This window comes from Diadema antillarum, unplaced genomic scaffold (assembly GCF_040938485.1).
Source record: "Diadema antillarum isolate AM-2024a unplaced genomic scaffold, OU_Dant_1.0 seq00001760_RagTag, whole genome shotgun sequence".
Lineage (NCBI taxonomy): Eukaryota > Metazoa > Echinodermata > Echinoidea > Diadematoida > Diadematidae > Diadema > Diadema antillarum.
Genome location: NW_027272442.1, coordinates 667,252 through 688,885, shown reverse-complemented (window position 1 = coordinate 688,885; position 21,634 = coordinate 667,252). Strand labels below are relative to the sequence as shown.

The following is a 21,634-nucleotide window of genomic DNA, read 5'->3' as shown; positions in this document are numbered from 1 at the left end:
CACTATTACGAAGTTATGCAGCCAGGAATAACATCATGTGTCAGACTTTAATCAAAGAAACATTAAATTTTCTTTGTTTTTTTTTTAACACGATCAATGGAAAATTGTGAGGTTATGACATGGTCAGCTCACTCATTTGCATATTCTTATCCACTGTACAAGAAATGTTTTGTAGAAATTAGCAAAACTTGAAAAAAAATCAGAACTTCTTTATTTTTCATCAGATTACAGTCAAATTCTTACTGTTGAACTCGTAAGATTTTACTCTTTTCGATCAGACTAACTTATCTTTAGATTAGATTTCCCCTTTAGGTAGAATTTGAGTTTATTGCCAAGAAATAAAATGCCATTAGATTTGAAAATTCATTATCTTAATTTCCTTTCCTGTGAATTTATCGCTAAAATCAATCAATTGAAATGGAGATTCGTAAAAGAATTCCTGCTATATTGTAATTCTAGTCTTTGTCGTGACCAACGTCATCATAAAAAAGAACCATGGTCACCTTTGATTTCTCATTTTGATGCAATTCTTATTCAATCAGGTGATTGCTGCCTGCAAAATATGATTAATTTTGTGAACTTACATGATAAAGAGATGAGTTGTAACTCATTTTTGATACTAGAAGTCAAACAAACGGCACTTGGGAGGCTCATTTATAGACACCGTGCATGCGCACTTGAATGTCTACAGAAGAAAATAGGATTACAATTGGGCCAAAATCTTTTCTTTGCGTAAAAAGGAATATTCATTTAGTAAACATACCAAATTTGAAGTCATTTAATAGACTTTTTCAAAAAAAAATAAACAAATTTAAAGGCTGAAACTTGAAAGAGTGCACAAATTTTGTAAAATTTTGTTGAATTTTGTCAACATCGTTGCCCATTTCGTTGTCGATGACGACAATCTGAGGGCTTATATTGCCAAATTTTGCTTTACATCATATTTCCCATCTTCTGAGAAATCCAGAAATACCTCAATCTTAGGTTATCATTGAAAAATAAAGGCAAGGGGACCACTTTATTAGGATAATACCCGAATGGCTATTCCCCATATTCGCTAAAAAGTCGCTGCGGAAGTAACGTCACAAAACGTCACGAGGCTGGTCTTGGGACCCAACTTTTTTTTTGACATTACTTTTTTGACTCTCCAGACCAAGGGCTACATGGAAACAATGAATGTTAGGTGCAGAGGGGTACAAGTTTACCCCTACTAGCCCATGGCCTAACAGGTATGGCATGGAATATGCACATGGAATTCTGTGTTTTACAAATTGATCTTCCACAAAGATTGTAGCAATTTCCGTGCTTACCAATTATTGAGGTAGTAAAACAGGCCGTATAGCAGCTGCCTTCGCTGGAACCCTGTTGCCATGGGAACGTGTTGATGGTAAACTCGGAAGAAGTCGGGATGGAACTCCCGAAATATCCGAGTGGTGGCAAGCTCGAACTCGTGATGACCGTAGAAACTTGCCGCATCGTAGATGACTACATGGTTATTAAAACGGTAAGTGCAGACAATTTTCATAATTTCACATCATGTAGTACATAAATCGACAGCTCCATGTACAGATTTCTAGACTTTATACTGTGATCCTTGGGCAGAGAAACCAATATTCTAAAAACTCAAAAGCAAATTGCACTGAACAAGGATGGTGAAGTAAGAGCCTCACAATATTTCCGAAATGTAGTAATACAACGCTTGCCTAGCAAGCTCACTTTTTTTTCAGTTCAATTCAATCATAGTTTATTTCCAATCATCAAAAATCAAAAAAACATTGTACAAAGTATACATGTGATGAAATAATATTGTTCAACGTCACGTTTGTGTAAATTTTATGCATGTTTTCTTCTTTTGTTCTGCTTTTGTGAGCCCCACTCATGCATTCAAATGTGAAGCTGCCATGTCATCATCCTTGTTCATTGTGATTTGCTATAAATTTCGAAAACATTCTTATTCTTATCGAATCCCGACTAAATGTAATCTTTGCACACAAATTGTGTGTATGTATTATTATCTAAAGGTGAACATTACACAAAGACTTGTTTACGGTATATTATAGGAAAGAAACGGATAGGCAATTTGACATTACGCGTTCTATGGAGTACATAATTACCTTCATTTTATAAAACGGACAGGGTCTATGACCAGTGAGATTTCATACCACCAAATTTCATACCACCAAATTTCATACCACCACCGCAGCTAACAGTTGTATCAATTTACTTGAATATAGTACATTTACACTGAAACAATCCGTAAGATTAAAATTCGTGAGCAGAATGATTCATAGGCTTTTGCCGATGAAATCATTTTTTTTTCTTCTTTCTTATGGCTGACCTAACATCTCAGATCAGGTATTTCTAAATAGATGAAAACACTTGACTTTTAGGTTAGAAAATTATTGTTGTTTGCCAATGGCTTTCTATACCTTCTGGTCCTAGCCAAGGCATCTAATCAGTCAGATTGTGATATGTAGGCCTATGTCGAAACACCGCCAACTTTAAGAATGTCAAAATAAATTTCGGGAGTCTGATGAGAATGACCCCCCCCCCCCCCCCAGGCTTCCCCAACCCCTCCCAATGGGCAACGCCTTCCATACCTGGGCCTGACTCGACTTCCCCCACGTTCAATCCATGAAGGTCGCCGTGCAGCAGAGAGGGTACGATGCCCTCGCAGCCGGCCAGGAGCTGGGGTAGTTTCCGCTGCAGCAGCGACCACAGGTCCTTCACCTCGCGATCACCGTAATCCCTCTCGACCATCTCAAATCGTGGTTGAAGTCTTTGTCGAGCGAAGAAAATCTGGGAGAGAACATGTCGGGTTTGGCAGTGAGTGGCGCTCTGGAAGATAAGAACTTCCATTGATAATTCCATGGGGGAAATTTCAGTGATATCAAAAATCATTAGGTTGTGGTCTTTTAAAGAAAGAAAAGAAAGAGACAAAATAGCGCCCTATGAAACAAATAATTTGCCCCAGACAAAACTGACATAAAGGAAACATAATAAATCTTAAAGGCATCCAAGAAGAATATTAGATATACCATAATGATGTCTCCACTAGGGAGCTCATAACGTCTCCACGAGCATGACGAGGGGGCTCATAGCGTCTCCACGAGGGAGCTCATATTAGAAGTCTCCGGAAGGGAGCTCATACAAAACCCCCATAAATATTAAGTATTAGAGTAATATTATTATGCAATGAATAATCATTGGGGTCCTAGAATTATAGCTCACGTTTAGTGATAAAAGCAAGGGTTTGAAAAGACCGTATGTTGATCTGTTGATGTCCTCATTAGTTATAGCTAAGATCGCAAGACAATTCTTTAAGAGTGAGCCCAGGTTGAAAGGATTGCGAAGAAAGAAAGAACATTAATTCTTGGCCTTCGGTAGGCAAACAATGATAACATTACGCACATGTTTTGTTGCTGCCACGGTATCGTGATATCAATGGTGATAATAAGTGATAATAAAGTCATATTTTTCCACAAACTTACCAGACTGTTGCAGTTGTTTAGCGATAGTTGTATAACAAAAAAAAAAGGATAAGCCTGGTGACACTTAAATGTGTAAAAAGATTCATTGTTTAATGTTATACTTGTGTGTGTACACATAAACGCGTGAGCACACACATACCAGTATGTTATTATGAATACAGATAATACACGCATGCAAACACACAACGTGCTCAGCTCGAACACAATGAGTAAAGCGAATTTTGAGGGACGCACTCAACGGTCGACCGAGGGAGAACAAAACTTCACGAAAATACTAACTGACAAAGTCTTTCACGGCCTTCAGTGTTCTAGATTAGTAAAGTAACTCGTCGCAGCACGGTCTTGCAGGATCCACTCAAATAGTCTTGTGATAACACTGAGCAATATATAAAATGCGTTCTCTGAATGGAGATTTAATTCGTAAAGTCCCCGAAACTGCATGTGTGTAATTCCGTGTTGTATCTTTTTGCGGTATTTTTTTTTTCTTGCCATTGTTAGAATGTCATTGGGTAGATTAAAATCTTTAAGGGTTGGAATTGCTCAGTCCTATTGCGATTACATACAATTCTTTATTTTGGTTGCAAACTTATCAGAGCTTTTAACTCCCGAGGTTCGCTACCGCCATTCTGCTACTAGACACTGCTATTTGCGTGGAAAAATGTTATTCTAGCAAAATATATCGATGGTTCAGTCAAACTCTGGAAAGATTACAGTATGCAAATTGTTAATAACTTATGCCTGTAAAATCCAGAAAGGTCAAAAATACACGTTCTCCTTGGATGACTTTCGAAGTTATTGACCTATAAAACAACGAGATAAGATGAAAATGAAATAAAAAAAAAATGAAAGAGAGTCATGCTGTGAATAGGATGTAAAGGAACTAAGAAACAAAGTTACCTCTGAAATCAGAAAAGCGAAAAGAAATTGTTATGTATAAAGATGGAGCGATCCGCTGGTGTTTGGAAGATTTTGAAATCTGTTATGCCGCCTGAATCACTAGGTAATAACCTCCAATTTGATTTAATTTATTCTGATTTTAATTGGTACTTTCTATAGATTGCTTCCAGTTTCTGAGAATGATAGAGAACTAAGGAATTTACGAGACAGTATTTTACTTGGTCTAGATGTTATTTTCTTCTACGATTTTGATGATCAGCGCCCTTATCATTGTTCCATGTATAACTTCTGTTATTGATAGATCTTTAATTGAAAATATATTCCCAAGTAACTGGAGGATGCCAAAAGTTATACCTACTCATAAATCTCGTAGTAGCAAGAGTTTATTTTCCAATTAATGAAATTTTCCTCACACCTCAATACTGTATACCCACTGTTTCTAAACTGTTAAAAAGACTTGTCGAAAGCCAATTTACGGTCTTTCTTGAAGAAAAAAACTTTTATTTTGGATTTAGGCGAAAGCTTTCGACCGTCACATCCGTAATCAAATCTACAAACGAATGAATGAAGCTATAGATGAAAGAAAGGACACATAGTAGCTGGATTCATAGACTTGAAAAAACACACAAAAAAACGTTTGATTGCATTAATCACGATTTAATTCCTTGCAAATTACGCGATATTGGTGTACCAGATGACTGTTTACCATGGTTTACCAATCACGTGAAGAGGCGATCTATTTTGTATACTTCATTGAATTCAACGCTCCATTATGCTCATATATCTTCTCTTTTTTTTTTGGAGGGGGGTCCCACAGGGATCAATGCTTGGTCCCCTTCTGTTCATCATTTTTATCAGTGATTTGTTCATACAGATATATTGCAAATTATTGCTCAGTTCAATTGCTTATGCAACTGATACTGCTGTTTACATTTATTTTTTTTTCTGATAACAGCATTGATAATGTCCGTTTGAACGTATAGCACGATTTTCTTTTCTTTTCACATTATCTTGCTCTTCTTATTTTACAATGCTGATATCATATTTGATTCAAGCAATACAAAGTATGTTAAACAATAACAAATTCTTCTAAACCATTCTTGGAGAATTACCATGAGAATAGATCCTTATGAACGTGTGTCTAGTTTACACATTTAATCTGCCTTAAATTGATCGTCCGTTCAATCTAGACATAAGAAACACTTAACCATATTCGCACTTGAATCAATCCTCAATAATATATGTAACATAATATCCATGTTATCCTCATCCATGAAAGGTGTCTTCCAGCCTTCTCCTTATTAAAAAAAAAAACTACACATCATTGGGGATCGACACAATATAATGCACTGCCTCATATCTTGAAATTGAAAAAATGTCCACATGTATTTTTGAAGGATTTAGAAATTTTCACTTCTGAAGTATATATGTGGTTTGTTTATTTAACAGCTCTCAATCTATATTCATTTATTTCTTTTGTTGTAAATACGTAAATGTCTATTTAGGCCCTATTTTCAGTATGCTACTCTTAACCCATTGGTATCTGAACCGCCCGAAACCGCACGTCCGCTTTCCTATAGTTTTCTTGCTTTGCTATTTTTATTGTTTTCATATAGAATATATAATTACGTAATTTGAAAGAGGTCAACGGTAAGCAAAAGTGTGTCAAAATTAGTTCAGTGACAAACCATTCTCTTAGAAAAAAAAATAAATAAGCATAACTTATAATACACAAAAATAGATATGCTGTGATCTATTTTGCATAATTTAAAAAGTTGTCGAAATGGCAGTGGTACTGTTGTGTTGTAAATGAGAGTAATATTGCCCAGGGAACAATAGGCCATTATGTACGGAATCTTCAGTTCCTAAAGGGTTAATTGTCTAAGTAAATAATTGCATAAGATTTTTTTATCTGACATATTAATCTTAATTAATCTTAATTAATGTATACTCTATTTTAATTTCCATTGCAAATTTGTATACTGCTTTGTTTATATTGCTTATCTAAGTGATACCTTTGAAAAACAGCGCTTAGTTGTGTCATCCCATGCATGCCATGGTATATGTAAACGTATCCATCCATATGAAATATTTATCCGTTTGTATGTCATCCTTTATGACGGAAAATGATACAATGGAATATTGCACACACACACACACACACACACACAAAACAACAAACAAACATGCAATCCATTTTGAAGATTGACGTTTAGGCCTACGCTTGTTTCTTAGATTGGCACGTCATCATCCCAAACTAGTCTCAAAATTTAAATTGCGGTGATCTTTTTTGTATAAACCGAGGTCACAACACGATGCCTGACATAGGGCTATTAAAGCAGGTGGCAGGTACTAGTCTATATGCGAAAGAGTCGTCCTCTAAAACTGTTCTTCGAGGCAACATAAACATCATTAAGTGTGAAATAAGCAAGACTTCGATTACTTACAAAATCATGTTAGGTCACAGGCAAGCGTACGATAGGACAAGGGTCATAAAGCTTCGCAAAATGTGGTAAAGACATTGTATTGCAGAGGATGAAATTCGGTGCAAGTGCAATTTTCGCCTACACCGCACAGTCAAGAGGTCTTTCGAATGCAAGGCTTGACAAAATGGGAGTTTTTTAAGGGACTTGAAACCACGGGGGGGGGGGGGGGGGGGGGAGGGGGGGCTTTTTGCCCCCCCCCCCCCCTTCAAATCTCGGTCGTGGATCGCGCGATCCTCGCGAAAATTTGCGTCAAGGTAGAGGCTAATGTAATCTACAAGACTGTATAGTTAGATTTTTCAAATTTTATTTATATATTTTATATCAATTAATTCATGCTAATTTGTGCAAAAATATATTTCCTATATATTTCATATAAATCTAAAAATAAAGCTCCAAAACTTCTAAGATTTGGTGAACATATTCTTTTCGATATCCTCAACAATGATATTAAAGCAAAAATTCGGCTTCATAATTATTTGTTATGTATTTTATTGTTTATTGAATTTCTTATGTATTTCTTCGGGGTTTTTTAACTTTTTGTTTTTGTTGTTTTTTTCGTCAAAATTTGTCGCAGAAACTTTTTAAAGCATAATCAGGCCAAAATAAATCATTATCAGCCATTGAAAGTAAAAATATTCATTTTTATATGAATTAATTGCAAAAACACAATTTACTTTGGATTTGTACACAAAATCATGTTTTTGAGCAATTTTTGGGTCGACGAATTTTTTTCAAAGGGGCGTGGCTTCAAAACGGTATGCCCGGGGACGACAAATTTGGTCTCAAAAGTTGCGCGATACTTGTAAGAAAAAGTTATAAATTGTCGCGGCGATAGCATCATGCCTTGCGAGATAATCACTTGTCCCCCCCCCCCCCCCCCCTCCTGTGGGAATAGGGTTAATGCCTGAATTCATGTCGTCGCACAATTGGATTTCAAATTCGCTACGATCTCTGTAGAAAAAGAAAACAAAAAAAAAACAAAAAAAAAAACGTACAGTTCTGAAAGTTCAAACTTTTGTCGACACGGCATACCGAGACATGACTATAGCGTAATCACGAATCCTGGCAGCACTAGTACGGTTCATGTATACTGAGTATTCTGTTGACACTGCCGTGTGCCTGGTATGTATGTGTGCGTGTGTGTATGTGTGGGTGGGTGGGTGTACGCGTGCATATTAGTCCAGTCAAAATATGAAATGACCCACAACTAATTGCAACAGAAACGATTCCACTTGCATTTGACCCGGAAGAGCTATCAAAATAACATATTAAAAGTTCCCTAAAATTCGAGTGGTGGATCAGTGTCTAATTTGCATAAATTCAAGATGGCCGCCGTACAACCTATTTATGCCTATATCTGGGGATATGTAACCCACAGAAAGTAAATTCCAGTGTCTAATCCTATGTTTTTTAGGTCAAGGAATACAAATATGTTATGTATAGCAACTTTCAAACATCCTTTTATATAGTTTTTGCATATATTTGCATATAATTACATGCAAAATGGTCGCCATATTGCCTGCGCAAGCCCGTATCTTCGTTTATCATTAATGTAGTACACTCAGGAATAAGTCGCTATATATCTGGACATAAAACCGCAGAAAATAAATTCTGGTGTCTAAACCTATAGATGTTTTTTAGGTCAGGGAATACAATTATGATATAAGCAGTAACTTTCAAACTTCCCTTTATACATTTTTTTGCATATATTTCCATTCAATTAAATGCAAAATGACCGCCGTAGTGCCACTACAGGCTTATATTTCTATCTGTAAAAGGTACCTAGTGATGGTGTCTGTGGTCTTAATTTTACTACTGAGAATCACTGATGTAGAATACGTTCCACTCAGCAATAGTTACCTATATTTCACTAAAAATTTGCATATATTTATACATAAATCTATTCAAATTACTACCGTGAATATGATTTCAGATATACGAATACAAGCTGCAGAAGGTTGATTGTACTGTAATGTCTCATCCAAGATATCAAGGGAAAATTGTTATACCATTTAAAACCTTGATGATTATCCTACACCTAGTGTGTATATTCTTGCATTTATTAAAAGTATTGTATTACATTGTACTCACATTTTCTTGAGATACAGCCTCAAAACAGAGAACAACTGTAAGTAGCATCGAATAGAACATATCTTTATTAACTGTAGATTCAACTTATCTTCCAAAGTGTGCTCAATAGGTACACAAATATTAAAGTCTAAAATTATGTAGTAGGAATCGTTAAAATATTTCATGATTGCATGATATCTAATGTATTATGTTTTGTAATTTGCCCTCATGTTTACTGCTTATTACTTGTGTCTATGTTGCAATTCTTTATTTCTTCTCTCTTTTTTTTTTTGCCAAGGGGGGGGGGGGGCATGTCATCAAGTTCATGATTATCCATAAGCTACTCTACAAAAGTTTAATGAGTTTGGACATATCTCATATAGCTTTCAAAGTGTGCTTACGGTACACAAAAATTGGTCTTAAATCATTCAGCAGGTGTTTTTTTTTTCAAACATCTTTTTTCTTACCTACGATGATTTACATCCATGTTTAGTTGATACTTGTGTCCTTTGTTGCAAAACTTTTGGTAAAGGCATGTTTATCAATGAGCAACATATGACCGTGATAATTTGTATGGAAGTGGATTTTGTCATATTTTTGCACGGTTTCACCCAGTGACTCACTGAAAATGTAAAACATTGTGATTTACAGCCAGATACAAAGAAAAAGAAAAAAAAAAGGAAATGCCTTAACATTTCTATTACTAGTACTCTGGATTCATCAGTCGATCAATACAAACAGCATCCTTCTCATTGGCTTCAAGCTCATACAACACATATAAATTCTTATACGTCTTACTTTCACCATTTTTCATGTTGTATCTGCAGCTTTATTAAAAGAAATGTTTCCTATTGCATTGAGGCTTCGCACTAATAACATTTTCACCAACACACAGTTGTTGTTTTTTAGAAATGCGAGCAGCATGAAGGCTGAATTCAATTTTGCTGGCGAAAAAGCAGTCTTAAGTCAGATAAAAAACAAAATACATAACATCATTTTCTGTTCCTAACCCTTCCAAAAGGTCCCTTCCCTCCAGCTTTTCTTCAAGTTAAACAGTGGAAGGGAAATGACATACAATCATTGGAATTGGGACGATTTTAGGAAGATGTTTAATCAAAAATATGTTCTGATCACTACAGACACAGTGCAGCTATTAAGAACTCCTGAAGAAAGTCTGATGCAACTGCAAGACAGGATGTTAGCAACTGGCAGTGTATAGTTGCAGGGCAAGCAGATTTGACTGCACACAACCCATACCAGTGTCAGATGCGGGCCATTATATATCAGACACTTGTAATGTTGTATTTCTAAAATATGTGAGGAGTGAGATTATGCTGTTCTAATTGGTGACTAGGAATAAGAAGCATTCTCGAAAGACATCGACACAGTTTACAACAAACGTGAGACTTACCACGCTTCAGTATGAAATAGAGCCGAGATCCTGTTTGCTTTAAATTAATCAACTGCAATTTCACACCATCCTATTCCAGAATTTGTGGTAAACACATAAAACACTGTGAGTGTAAGCTATAGTTTTGTATACTCGTGTTTCTATTTTGAGAGATCACATTACATACCTTAGTATCTGTATTATCACAAGCTAGAAAATGAAAATGATGTACAGGAAACGAAAGTTTTCTTGAAATCAAGTGACTTTGATCCATTAGATTTTAAACTCATCTTAGCCAAAGGTTCAAGACAGCAAAAAAGATTCAAGCTAATATTGCAAATAGCCATCATTTATATTCTACTGTCCGGTCGTCGGTCATGCATACATTTTCAAAAACCATTTCCAGCTAGGTTCTCTTTAAAAAAAACCCATGTAATGACAGATTTTCAACAAACTAGGCAAGTAGCATCCCAAGGATGATAGGCTTTCAAGGTGTTCAAATAGACACCATATTCCGAAAGGTCCCAGAACCCCGAAATTAAGGAATCTATTATAAAAAAAAAAATTCGTCACACACACACACCCTCACACACACACACACACAAAAGTAGAACCAAGTGTAACAGAGCTAGGTATAATGTACAAAGTTGAATATCTTGGAGATTGCATATAGATTTAAGTTTACTTTCACAGTTTAACTTATTTTCGAAATATTACACATTATATATATATATATATATATATATATATATATATATATATATATATATATATTGACAGCAAATCTTGCACATATAGACGTGGCTGGTGTTGGGTAGCACCCCTTTAATCATCGAGTGTGGTCTTGTAGTGTTGTCTGTGTACAGACAACACTACAAGACCACACTCAGCACCAACACAATCCTGAAGAAGGGCTTTTCGCCTGAAAGCTCGATGATTAAAGGGGTGCTACCCAACACCAGCCACGTCTATATATGCAAGACTTGCTGTCAATAGATTTACTGTCCTTGCACCGCCCCGCCATGTTGTGGTTAAGTCCTTTGATGTCAGTATATATATATATATATATATATATATATATATATATATATATGATACTTGTAATCAATGTGTTGGTACCAGTACAGAAAGATGACGAATCAGGGTGGTAATGCATTACAGTCCAACAGTGCTATTTAGTCAGACCAAATTTTCGACGCAAACATTCGTCTTTCTTCACAATTGTCATTGTCGATCCTGAGGAAGATGAATGTATCCGTCGAAAATTTGGTCTGAATAAATAGCACTGTTGAACTGAAATGCATTGCCACCATACTTCGTATGTATATATATATATATATATATATATATATATATATATATACATATATCACGGGTACCATCTACCCCAACCCCCCCCCCCCCCTCCACCCCAGGCCACAGGATGCCCAAAGGCACCTTAAATATTACCTATAGGTGCGGATGCCTTGGGGCTGGGACCAGTTATTGGGGGCCACTTTTGATTTTTGATCCTCTTTTTGAAAACATATGGTCAAATTTTCAACAAACTTAGTACTGTAGGTGCATTTATCGCTAGTGTCATGAATATATGAACATCATGCCTCCCTGGGCCATGGAGGTCCCTAAAGGCTTGTAGAAATGGCCCTTCCCAAAGTCTTCCAATTTCCTCTCTCCCAAGTAATAGTCTGTAAGAATGCATGGAAGGTGAACTTGAGATACTCGAGTGAGGGCTGGACCCCTGGGTCTTTTATTCAGAAAGTGAGTGAGTGACATGGTATCCTGATATGACAAGAACATTCTCTAAACAAATGTCCAAACTCACGAAGCTTTTGTAGAGTAGCTTATGGATATAAGCTACTCTTAATTTGAATAGATTTATGTATAAATATATGCAAATTTTTAGTGAAATATAGGTAATTATTCCTGATTGGAACGTTTTCTACAACAGTGACTTTCAGCAGTAAATTAAGACCATAGACACCACCACTGGGTACCTTTTACAGATAGAGATATAAGCCTGTAGAGGAATTATGGCGGCCATTTTGCATTTAGTGAATGCAAATATATTCCAAAAAATGTATAAAGGGAAGCTTGAAAGTTACTGCTAATATCATAATTGTATTCCCTGACCTAAAAAACATAGGTTTAGACACCAGAATATATTTTTTGTGGGTTTTATGTCCAGATATATAGCGACTTATTCCTGAGTGTACTACATTAATGGTATACGAAGATACGGGCTTGCACAGGCAATATGGCGGCCATTTTGCATGTAATTATATGCAAATATATGCAAAAACTATATAAAGGGATGCTTGAAAGTTGCTACAGATAACATAATTGTATTCCTTGACCTAAAAAACATAGGTTTAGACACCGGAATTTACTTTCTATTGGTTACGTATCCCGAGATATAGGCATAAACAGGTTGTATGGCGGCCATTTTGAATTTATGCAAATTAGACACTGATCCACCACTCGAATTTTAGGGAACTTTTAATATGTTATTTTGATAGCTCTTCCGGGTCAAATGCAAGTGGAATCGTTTCTGTTGCAATTAGTTGTGGGTTAACCCACTTTTTGTCGTATTTTGACTGGACTATATGTGCGTATGTGTGTTTGCTGAGAGAAAGCGGGGAAGTACATTTGCTTTCAGAGGTGAATGAAGGATCTTAGGCCTATACGTTTTACTCTTATAGTTGTCAAAGTACAGTCACTTATAATAGCTATGAACCGTTAGGTACCGAACTGTTTACTTGCATAATCATAATTGGTGTCTCGTAACCTATATGTCAACATCTGAAGTCTTATTTATGTAATGACCTCATTTACGCATTTTCGTCATAATCTCGACCAAGTCACATTGGCCCTGGCATTTTGATAGTTGATACGTTCATTGGTCATCTCTGGCGTGCGGGACAAAAAATAAACAGAAACTGAAACCAAACGGCTGAAAGGAGTACAATATACTGAGTGTTCTTGACGAATAGTTGGAAAATAGCATTGCCTTACACATTTTGGATCTGATTTCGGCCTTGTGCCACTCCAGCCAGTATTACTTGATAAGTGGTAGCTGACATGATTGATTGTATTGAATAGTTTATTGTACCATGAGCCGTTCATGAAGTATTGGGTTATCAGCGCAACAAGGGCAGAGAGTTTCCATCCATTAATATGCACGCATGCATGCACTGCATACATCTCATAAATGACGGCGCGTAATTTTTACTGTGAAGAAGCTAAAAACTGTGAAAGTGCACTCGTTATCATGATGTAGTGCATGCGTACAACCCCATCATTGTTTGTTTCTTCACTTTCTAGTATTCAACTTCCAGTTACAGTCTCCTGGTGAGCTCTTGACAATCCTGCAGTGACTGTTCAAACACTCGTCGATCTTGATTCATCGTTGTGATTTCATGCAGTAAGTTAATTGCAAATCTTCACGATTTTTATAAGACTTATTTTCAGTTTTGGCTAGCTGTTTTTACTTCTTTCTTCCCATGACATTCTTTTTTTTTCTTTGTGGTTGGTGGTTGTCTTCAAGGATCAAGTGATCACCAAGTTTACGATGATGTGCGTGCGCATGAGTTGTGACTATATCAATCTGAAGTACAAGTCGAATGGCATGGCAGAGCTATGCAGTGTTAAACTACAAGTGCTGAAGCAAAGACGAAAAACGACGATTAGGATTTAGTACCTATGTCAGTTATAGTCATCCCCGTTTTTTCGGGGGGAGGGGTAGAGTGCCTTGAGCAGAACCCTTGGGGGCTCTTTATGATTTGTCACTAAAGATAATAGTTCATACTACGTAATCACAATTATAATGATGAAATAAGGTGATCACTGTGGTGGTGTAATCGGATAAGAGATCGTATCTTTTTATCATGCAGAATATCAAGAGGCGTAAACGTACGTTGTCACTTCACTCGTAACAGGCTCAAGCAAAGATGTGTTTTACCAACTTATAGATCTTTGCTGTAACAACCATTAATAATAATGTGATATTTCATTGATATTCCATGATGGAAAGCACACAGTGTCCCACAGTGTGAGAAACACAGTGTGAACACAATGTGAACACAGTGTAAAATCTAACGCTGTTAATTTCGAGCTTTTTAACAGTGTGAACACACTGTGACTCATCAACATACCATGTGAACACTCTGTGAAAACCAACCCTCAGTGTGAAATCTTCTCCACACTGTTAAATTCGAGCGTTTTCACACAGTCGACTATGTGACCACACTATGAACACACTGTGAGACACTGTGATCTTTCCAGTAGGGATTTCACTAGACATATATTAAAGTACCAAAGTATAGTAATGATAGTTTGTCCAATCAAAATTCTGAAGAAAAAAAAAATCGAATTAAATCAAAATCAAATTGAATCTTTCATAGTGATTATCATAATCAACGATTGTAATTCCCACCGTCCAGCCATCCGTTCATAAATTTAGGAAAACAACATCTTAAGTAGCTATGCTGCCCGTTCAGTCGTCCTTCCAACTAAGTAAAGCATTGTAGTTTTCATCTATTTAGCGATAGACTTTCATACGCTCTCAAAACGAGTAAAAGCTCAACGACCCCTAGACCATAGACTCACCGTCCAGTCGTCTGTCCATGTGTTATCCGTGGGGATGTAACCGCAGCACGTGGTGGTATGAAATCCGAATCTCGAGACGTAGCGCGTAGCACCGCTCTCTTCTAGTCGGTCACAGAATCCAATTTTCGACGCACCTTTCTCTTCCTCGGCCTTCAGTTTCCTATTGTGGAGATGCAAGCTACGGTTGGAATTGGAAACAATCCATGAGAGGCAAGAGTATTGTTAGTAATCGTACTATGTCCTCATCTCCTCAAGACCTGTGTACTGTTATCTTATATTTCATGTCACGAACTTCGAACTGGTTGATTCTATTTGAAGGGAACACTCGATTCCGGCTGCAGCGATATACGTGACGGCTTATCGGGTTTCCGGAATCAGAGATAGTAAATTACCTTCGATGTAATCCATTGTATATAATCTTCCAATCCTGCACACTTCCCATCCACATTGAGTGGTACAGCTTTGTGTAATCAACCAACACTTCAAAAATGCACAACTTTTGAACTTGTCATTATCTTATTTTTCTCACACTATTTCGGAACTTTTATCTTCTTCTTCTTCTTCTTCTTCTCCTTCTTCTTCTTCTTCTTTGTGCGTGCGTGCGTTTGTGTATGTGCTTTTTTTTCTCTCTTTCTCTTTTCGCTACCTTTCCAATGCCTATGATTTGAGATGATTATGCATTACAACAGGATATGCATATACTGTGGAATTTGTTTGATTAAAAGTATCTTATTGAAGTGCAGAGATTGAGATGTGAGCGCAGATCCCAGTACTGTATGCATGGGGGGGGGGGGGGGGCAGGTATAGAGGGCATAAGGTATAGGGAGGGTATTTTATTTTATTTATTTATTTATTTTTATTTATTTATTTTTTTTTTTTGGGGGGGGGTAACAACCGTGTATAGAAGTCTATGTGTTTAATGTAAGCTGTATGTATTTCGGGTCACGCACCGATAGATTGATTTAATTATAACTATTTTTAATTGATCAAAAATTGTGTTTATACATTCATCTTGAATGGTTTTATGTGAAATTATAGAAGTCAAATAAAGATCATTGACCAAAAAAAAAAAAAAAAAACACACACACACACACACAAAACGTAAGAGAGTTGGCATATACCGTGCCATTTGTTCTCCAAGTTCCGCCGCGTGCTGGTCCAGATCTCGTATATCCAAGTGCTCCAGCACAAAGATGGCCCCCGATCCCTCCGGGTGATCGACGATCGTCACGGGTGTGGTACATGTCACCGTGTCGGTGGCTTTAAGGGCTAGAAGACTTTCTCGTTCTCCCTCGAACATTCTCCTTGACTGCAGCAAATGCCATGAATAGTAAAAGAGTGAATAAAAAGAGGGAAATGATGCAACTATAGAACATTTCTGACGGTTACAAAACATCCTACTTTTTTATCTCAATTCATTTTCCTTTTTTTTTCTCTCGATAAAGGTGCGGTAAACTGTCAGTTCAATGCTTATAATAACGCAATTCCATGCGTGAGACAACGCGGAAAAAAGTGTATTTCGCAACATTATGTTCATTTGTACGATACATGTGCGCATGGAACATAACGACTATACTATTATTGTCAAGTCATTTGAAGAGGTAAAAAATACAGTAGATCGCCATCACACGCATAGCTCATAGCTTGGATTGCTGGTCGATACCTGTTAGTCAACGACAGGTTGATCTATTACTTGGTATACTCCCATTTTCTCATCTAATGGTCATTTGGACTCGATCAACCCACATAGTCTAAGCCCGCTTCGTCTTCAACCAGTTTGTGTAGTGACTATTTACTCCAATTGGCACTTGGACTCATTACAATATGTCATGTTGGTCTACTTCCAGACGGGCTGTGCCCATTTCGTCTAAGACCCCGTTTACAGTACACGGCTGGGCCGAGCCCGGGCTGAGCCTGGCCTCAATTGCGGTACTCGGCCACGCAGTTTTGTCCGTTTACAGTGGAGGGCTCGGCCCGGGCTTTTCAATTCAAACCTTTCAATAGTTTGTCGTCGTGGCGCTCTGCTTGTAAACGAACGATTATTACTGAGTGCGCCGGTCGCAATTTGCTCCCGCATTTGGCCCAGTTTGCGTTTACAGTAAGAAAAGGCCGGGCCGAGCCCGGGCCGAGCCGAGCCGCGGCCGAGACTACCTCCAGAGCTTAGCCAAAATAATGCGTGGCCGATTTTGGTACCGCAGTTGGCCTTTTGCGCATTTGCAGTGAAATGAAGGCCGGGCTCGGCCACAGACAAGCCCGGTCCTTTCACTCACTGTACACGGGGTCTTATATCCACAGTTTATTGCACAAAATGTGAAAAGAAACAACAACAAGGTAACAAAATTGCAATTAGACCATCCGGTCATTAGACGAAAAGATAATTAGCAAAACTGGGCATTAGACCAAGTGAGGATTAGACCAAACAAGCATTAGACGAAATTGACAGTAGATCAAATGAGCTCAGCCGTACAGGTGTTAGACGAACTGGGAGGTAGACCACCTATATGAGACCAAGTGGCAATAAACCAATGACATGATCAGTATAAGCTCTGCACTGGCACAGGTATATGTGGCACGTGATATTGCCCAAAACAGTCTGTTCTTCTTTATGGGGTAAACATGACAATTTCTAGATGTGTCCAGATTTTTTTCCTGATGATACACTCAGTGTGTAGTCGATGGAGTCGAGTTCCATGGTATGGACACTATGCATGATGTGTAGGAGTTTACACAGAGTTCAAAGGCTGTCCTCTCATAACAGTTTGTATATAAAACCACGCATTTATACGGTGTGGGAGTTATTAATCCACCGGACATACTGGACGTTTTCATTCAGCCAAGTGAGTTTCCAGATTTCGCAATCCTTTACCGTAAAGGATAGCATGCAGGCTATGATCAGTATAGATTCTGCTTGTTCACAAAACACAAAAGGAGGTTAAAAAAGGCAACGCCAAGGAACGGAGGTCGCTGCATGGAGTCAAATAACCTAGAGATTTGAAGGAAACCAAAACCAAAAGACAAAATATGTGGATTGAATGAAAGCAGCAACATTTTAGTAGAACACATCAGTGAAAGTTTGAGGAAAATTGGACAATCGATGCAAAAGTTATGAATTTTTAAAGTTTTGGCGCCGCAACCGTTGGATGAGGAGACTTCTAGAGTTCATGACGTCATGTGTGGACAACAATAAAGAATATCATAAAGCAAATTCAACATGTTTTCATTTTTCTAGCATAATGAAAGAGCACTTGACTATCCGCTTTCAGAAAGCACGGGGACAACAGTATCAAGTTTATGGAATATGAAGTTTTCATGAAAATGAATTTTTGAGGAATTCCCTTTATATTTTCTTTATATTGTTGTCCACACATACGTCATGAACTCTAGTAGTCTCCTCATCCAGCGGTTCCAACACCAAAATATTAAAAATTCATACTTTCTGCATCGATTGTCCGACTAAGATTTTAACTTGGTAACGTTGGACATCAAAACGTTTTTAGTGTGTAAAGATTCATACATTTACGATGGACTTGTTGTGGTTAGTATAAACTAATTTTGATGATAATTTTTTTCGGCATATTTTCAATCTTCTAAAGGAGTTAAAGAATTCAAAGAAAGTATTGAATGAATAAACAGGTGATAGATAAATGAATAAATAAGGCCTACATAGATGCATGCAACCATACATATTACGTAACAGAATGTTTAATAAATGAACAGATAAAGAAGTAAATAAATGAATGAATTGAAAAATAAATCAATCAATTTGAAATTGTATTACCATTTGTAACCAACCGAAGACTCTGTCGCTAAATTGATTTTTTAATTCACCTTGCCTTATATGTGATGAAGTATTATAATTTGCTCAATACGCCAATAACGTTTATTCATTATTAATTTTTTCCACATTGATATAAGTGAATATGAATGTTTCCAGCGGGAAATTGTCAGTGGTAACTTGAAAACAATTCATTGTCTGTGACAAAGCACATGAAAAGACCCCGCACCAACAAAATGTATGCTCTGTCTTCAAGCTCATGGTGGAATTATCAACAGTGAAAAGTATTCGACCAAAATAGTCATTACAGATTAAAAAGACTGCATCATTTAAAAAAATGTAAGAAATGCGGATTTTTGTATAGTTCAATGTGTTTGCTTTTGCTGTCTAGATCATATCGCTGAATCTTGAAACAGTACATATTAAGTAGGCCAATTGCATAATGTTTCTCATAGCATTACGTTCTTTTATAAATAATGAAAAAAAGAGGTGAAATTAATAAACCAATGTAGTATCACATTATGTTTCCGTATCAACCGCTTCCTGCATGAACACACACCCGAAATGATCCCTTTTTGTACTCGTATACGCACATCAGTCCTGAGAATTCCCCAAGTTGTTGTCAGTGGTCCGGGGTCATCCCATAAGACCGACACCCACGAGTCATACAGCCCACGACCTCGACATTGAAAGCTGGTCCATGAGTCATACAGCTCACGAGTCATATAGCCCATGAGTTCGACACTATGCAAATAAAGCCCATGAGTTCGACACTGAAAACAAGTTCGACAGATACAACACGGGGCTAAATGTGTCGGTCTCGTGGGCCTTGTTAGCTTAGTGTCGAACTAATGGGCTGTATGACTCGTGAGCTGTGTAACTCATGGGCTGTATGACTCGTGACTTGTATGACTCGTGGTCTGTATGATTCGTGGGTGTCGGTCTCGTGACGTGTACCCAATGGTACAACAGTGATCACCACAGCAAGAAATACTGCACTGCACTTTATGTGTAACACAATACAATGTATAACGAAATCCATTCACGACATAATATGAGGCTAATATTGTGAATTTATACGTATATAATACACGGAACACTTCATCTGTTCACTTTATATCCACACGATGATAATTGTTAGAAGATTATATGATGATCTACTCTCTACCTGAATTCCGGTGCAAATATTTACCAGCGACATTAAATTTCATACCTGTAAATGCATATATGTCGCTTCTTTTCTCAGAAGCAATCTCACTACTACAGTTTATACAGGGTCCCGCATACCTACATCTGTGCTGGAACCATCTATCAAACGTTAAATTTCCAGTTCAACACGAACACTCAATGTAGACCCTAATCAATCAATGGAAGGAATGTGCCGTTAGATATTGATAACGACCTTCAGATGGTTTCCATGGAGATGCGTTTCTATCACAAACAGTGATTCTGTTTCAGCAACGTTTCCCTGATGCTCGTACCATTGCTCATTACGTTACCGTTGAACCGTTGAACCGTTGAACATTATCTTCGGTTCGCGTCTATGGGAACAAGGCATTTTCGGGCTTGCAATGGCATTGTCTGAAAAACCCGTTCAATTGTTTGTTAGGTCGTTCGTTCGTTCATTATATTCACAGGCAAATCAACTAAAAAAAAAGTATTGAGGATTTGCAATCGTGCGATACGGTGTTTGTTGCTAGTGTCTCGGTCCCATACATAATGAAGCTAGTGGGCGGTGGCTGAATATCGGCTTTGACATGAGACGTACATTGCGAAATGCAACGCGCCGACAAGTTTCCGTTTGCACGCTCTTAGCCAATGTCATGAAGTCGGCTCCGTATGCAAAGAAAACATTGCGTTATATACCCCTGGTTATGTGAGGCAAGTTGCAATGTCCCAATAATGAGTCACTGCAATCATCAAATCTGATCGATAACATAATTATGCATTATATATATATATATATATATATATATATATATATATATATATACAATGTATATATATATATATATATAAGTATACAAACAGATAAATGCATATAATTATATCATATTTACACACTACTATGTATCATAAAAGTTGCAGTAGTCCAGATGCTTCACGTTTTCTATATTTTTTTTAACGAACATTATAGCAATTCAAAGTAAATTAAATGTAGGCCTACATTATTGAAGATCGAGGAATTTGTGCATTTCCCTGATTGATACGAAGCAGAGCGCATGAAATACGATAAAACCAGCCCTCGGAGGCAACCCGGCTGACAAAATGACTGTTGGTTATACACTCATAATAGCTATGAACTCGGCGAGACAAGACTCAAAGCGGGTCTTTTTTTTTTTTTTTTTTTTTCGTTTGGAGGATGAATGAATAAAAGTAGACTTACCAAAAGACACCGGGTAACTTATGCATAATTTCCAGTCTCACCTCACTTTTGGTGTTGACTTTCACGAAGAAGTTCCCTCTCTCCGTTCTGAAATTCCTGCTCTTGCTCATAAAGCCCCCTCCTCGCGTCTCGAAGCCTTCGACCGTCCTCACGTTGAGGATGTTCCTCAAAATCTGTTCTATGTTCTCCATGATCAAAAAGTAGCGTTTCGTCGGATCGGCAGCCAAACTGTAAATGCTGCTAGGGCTTCAATTGTCAAGGCTGTTTTTCTGCATTCTTTTAGCCACACCCCCCCCCCCCGCGCACACACACACACACACACACAGACACACAGCTATATCAGTATAGAATGATACGTCTCTCTCACCCACACACACACATCTCTTTCTTGGGGAATACCCAGTAATCTTGATCAGTATCAATTCAATAGACTATACGTGAGCGACGCTACAGCCCCATCTACACAATGATGTGTAAATATGTTTTTGTTTACCCAACGTTTGACACGCAAGAAGAGAAAAGGGGATGTATTTA

At 37.5% G+C, this 21,634-nt stretch overlaps 1 protein-coding gene across 1 annotated transcript; it reads right to left on the bottom strand.

Annotated features, from left to right (window-relative positions):
• Positions 1 to 1,306: 1,306 nt before the first annotated feature.
• On the bottom strand, positions 1,307 to 21,291 carry LOC139712114 (fructosamine-3-kinase-like). The gene is made up of 5 exons (XM_071623949.1): positions 21,142 to 21,291; positions 16,061 to 16,248; positions 14,940 to 15,117; positions 2,601 to 2,799; positions 1,307 to 1,485 (listed from the first exon to the last, which is right to left on the bottom strand). The coding sequence occupies exons 1-5, from the start codon at positions 21,289 to 21,291 to the stop codon at positions 1,307 to 1,309; spliced, it is 894 nt and encodes a 297-aa protein (XP_071480050.1).
• Between the last annotated feature and the right edge of the window lie 343 nt (positions 21,292 to 21,634).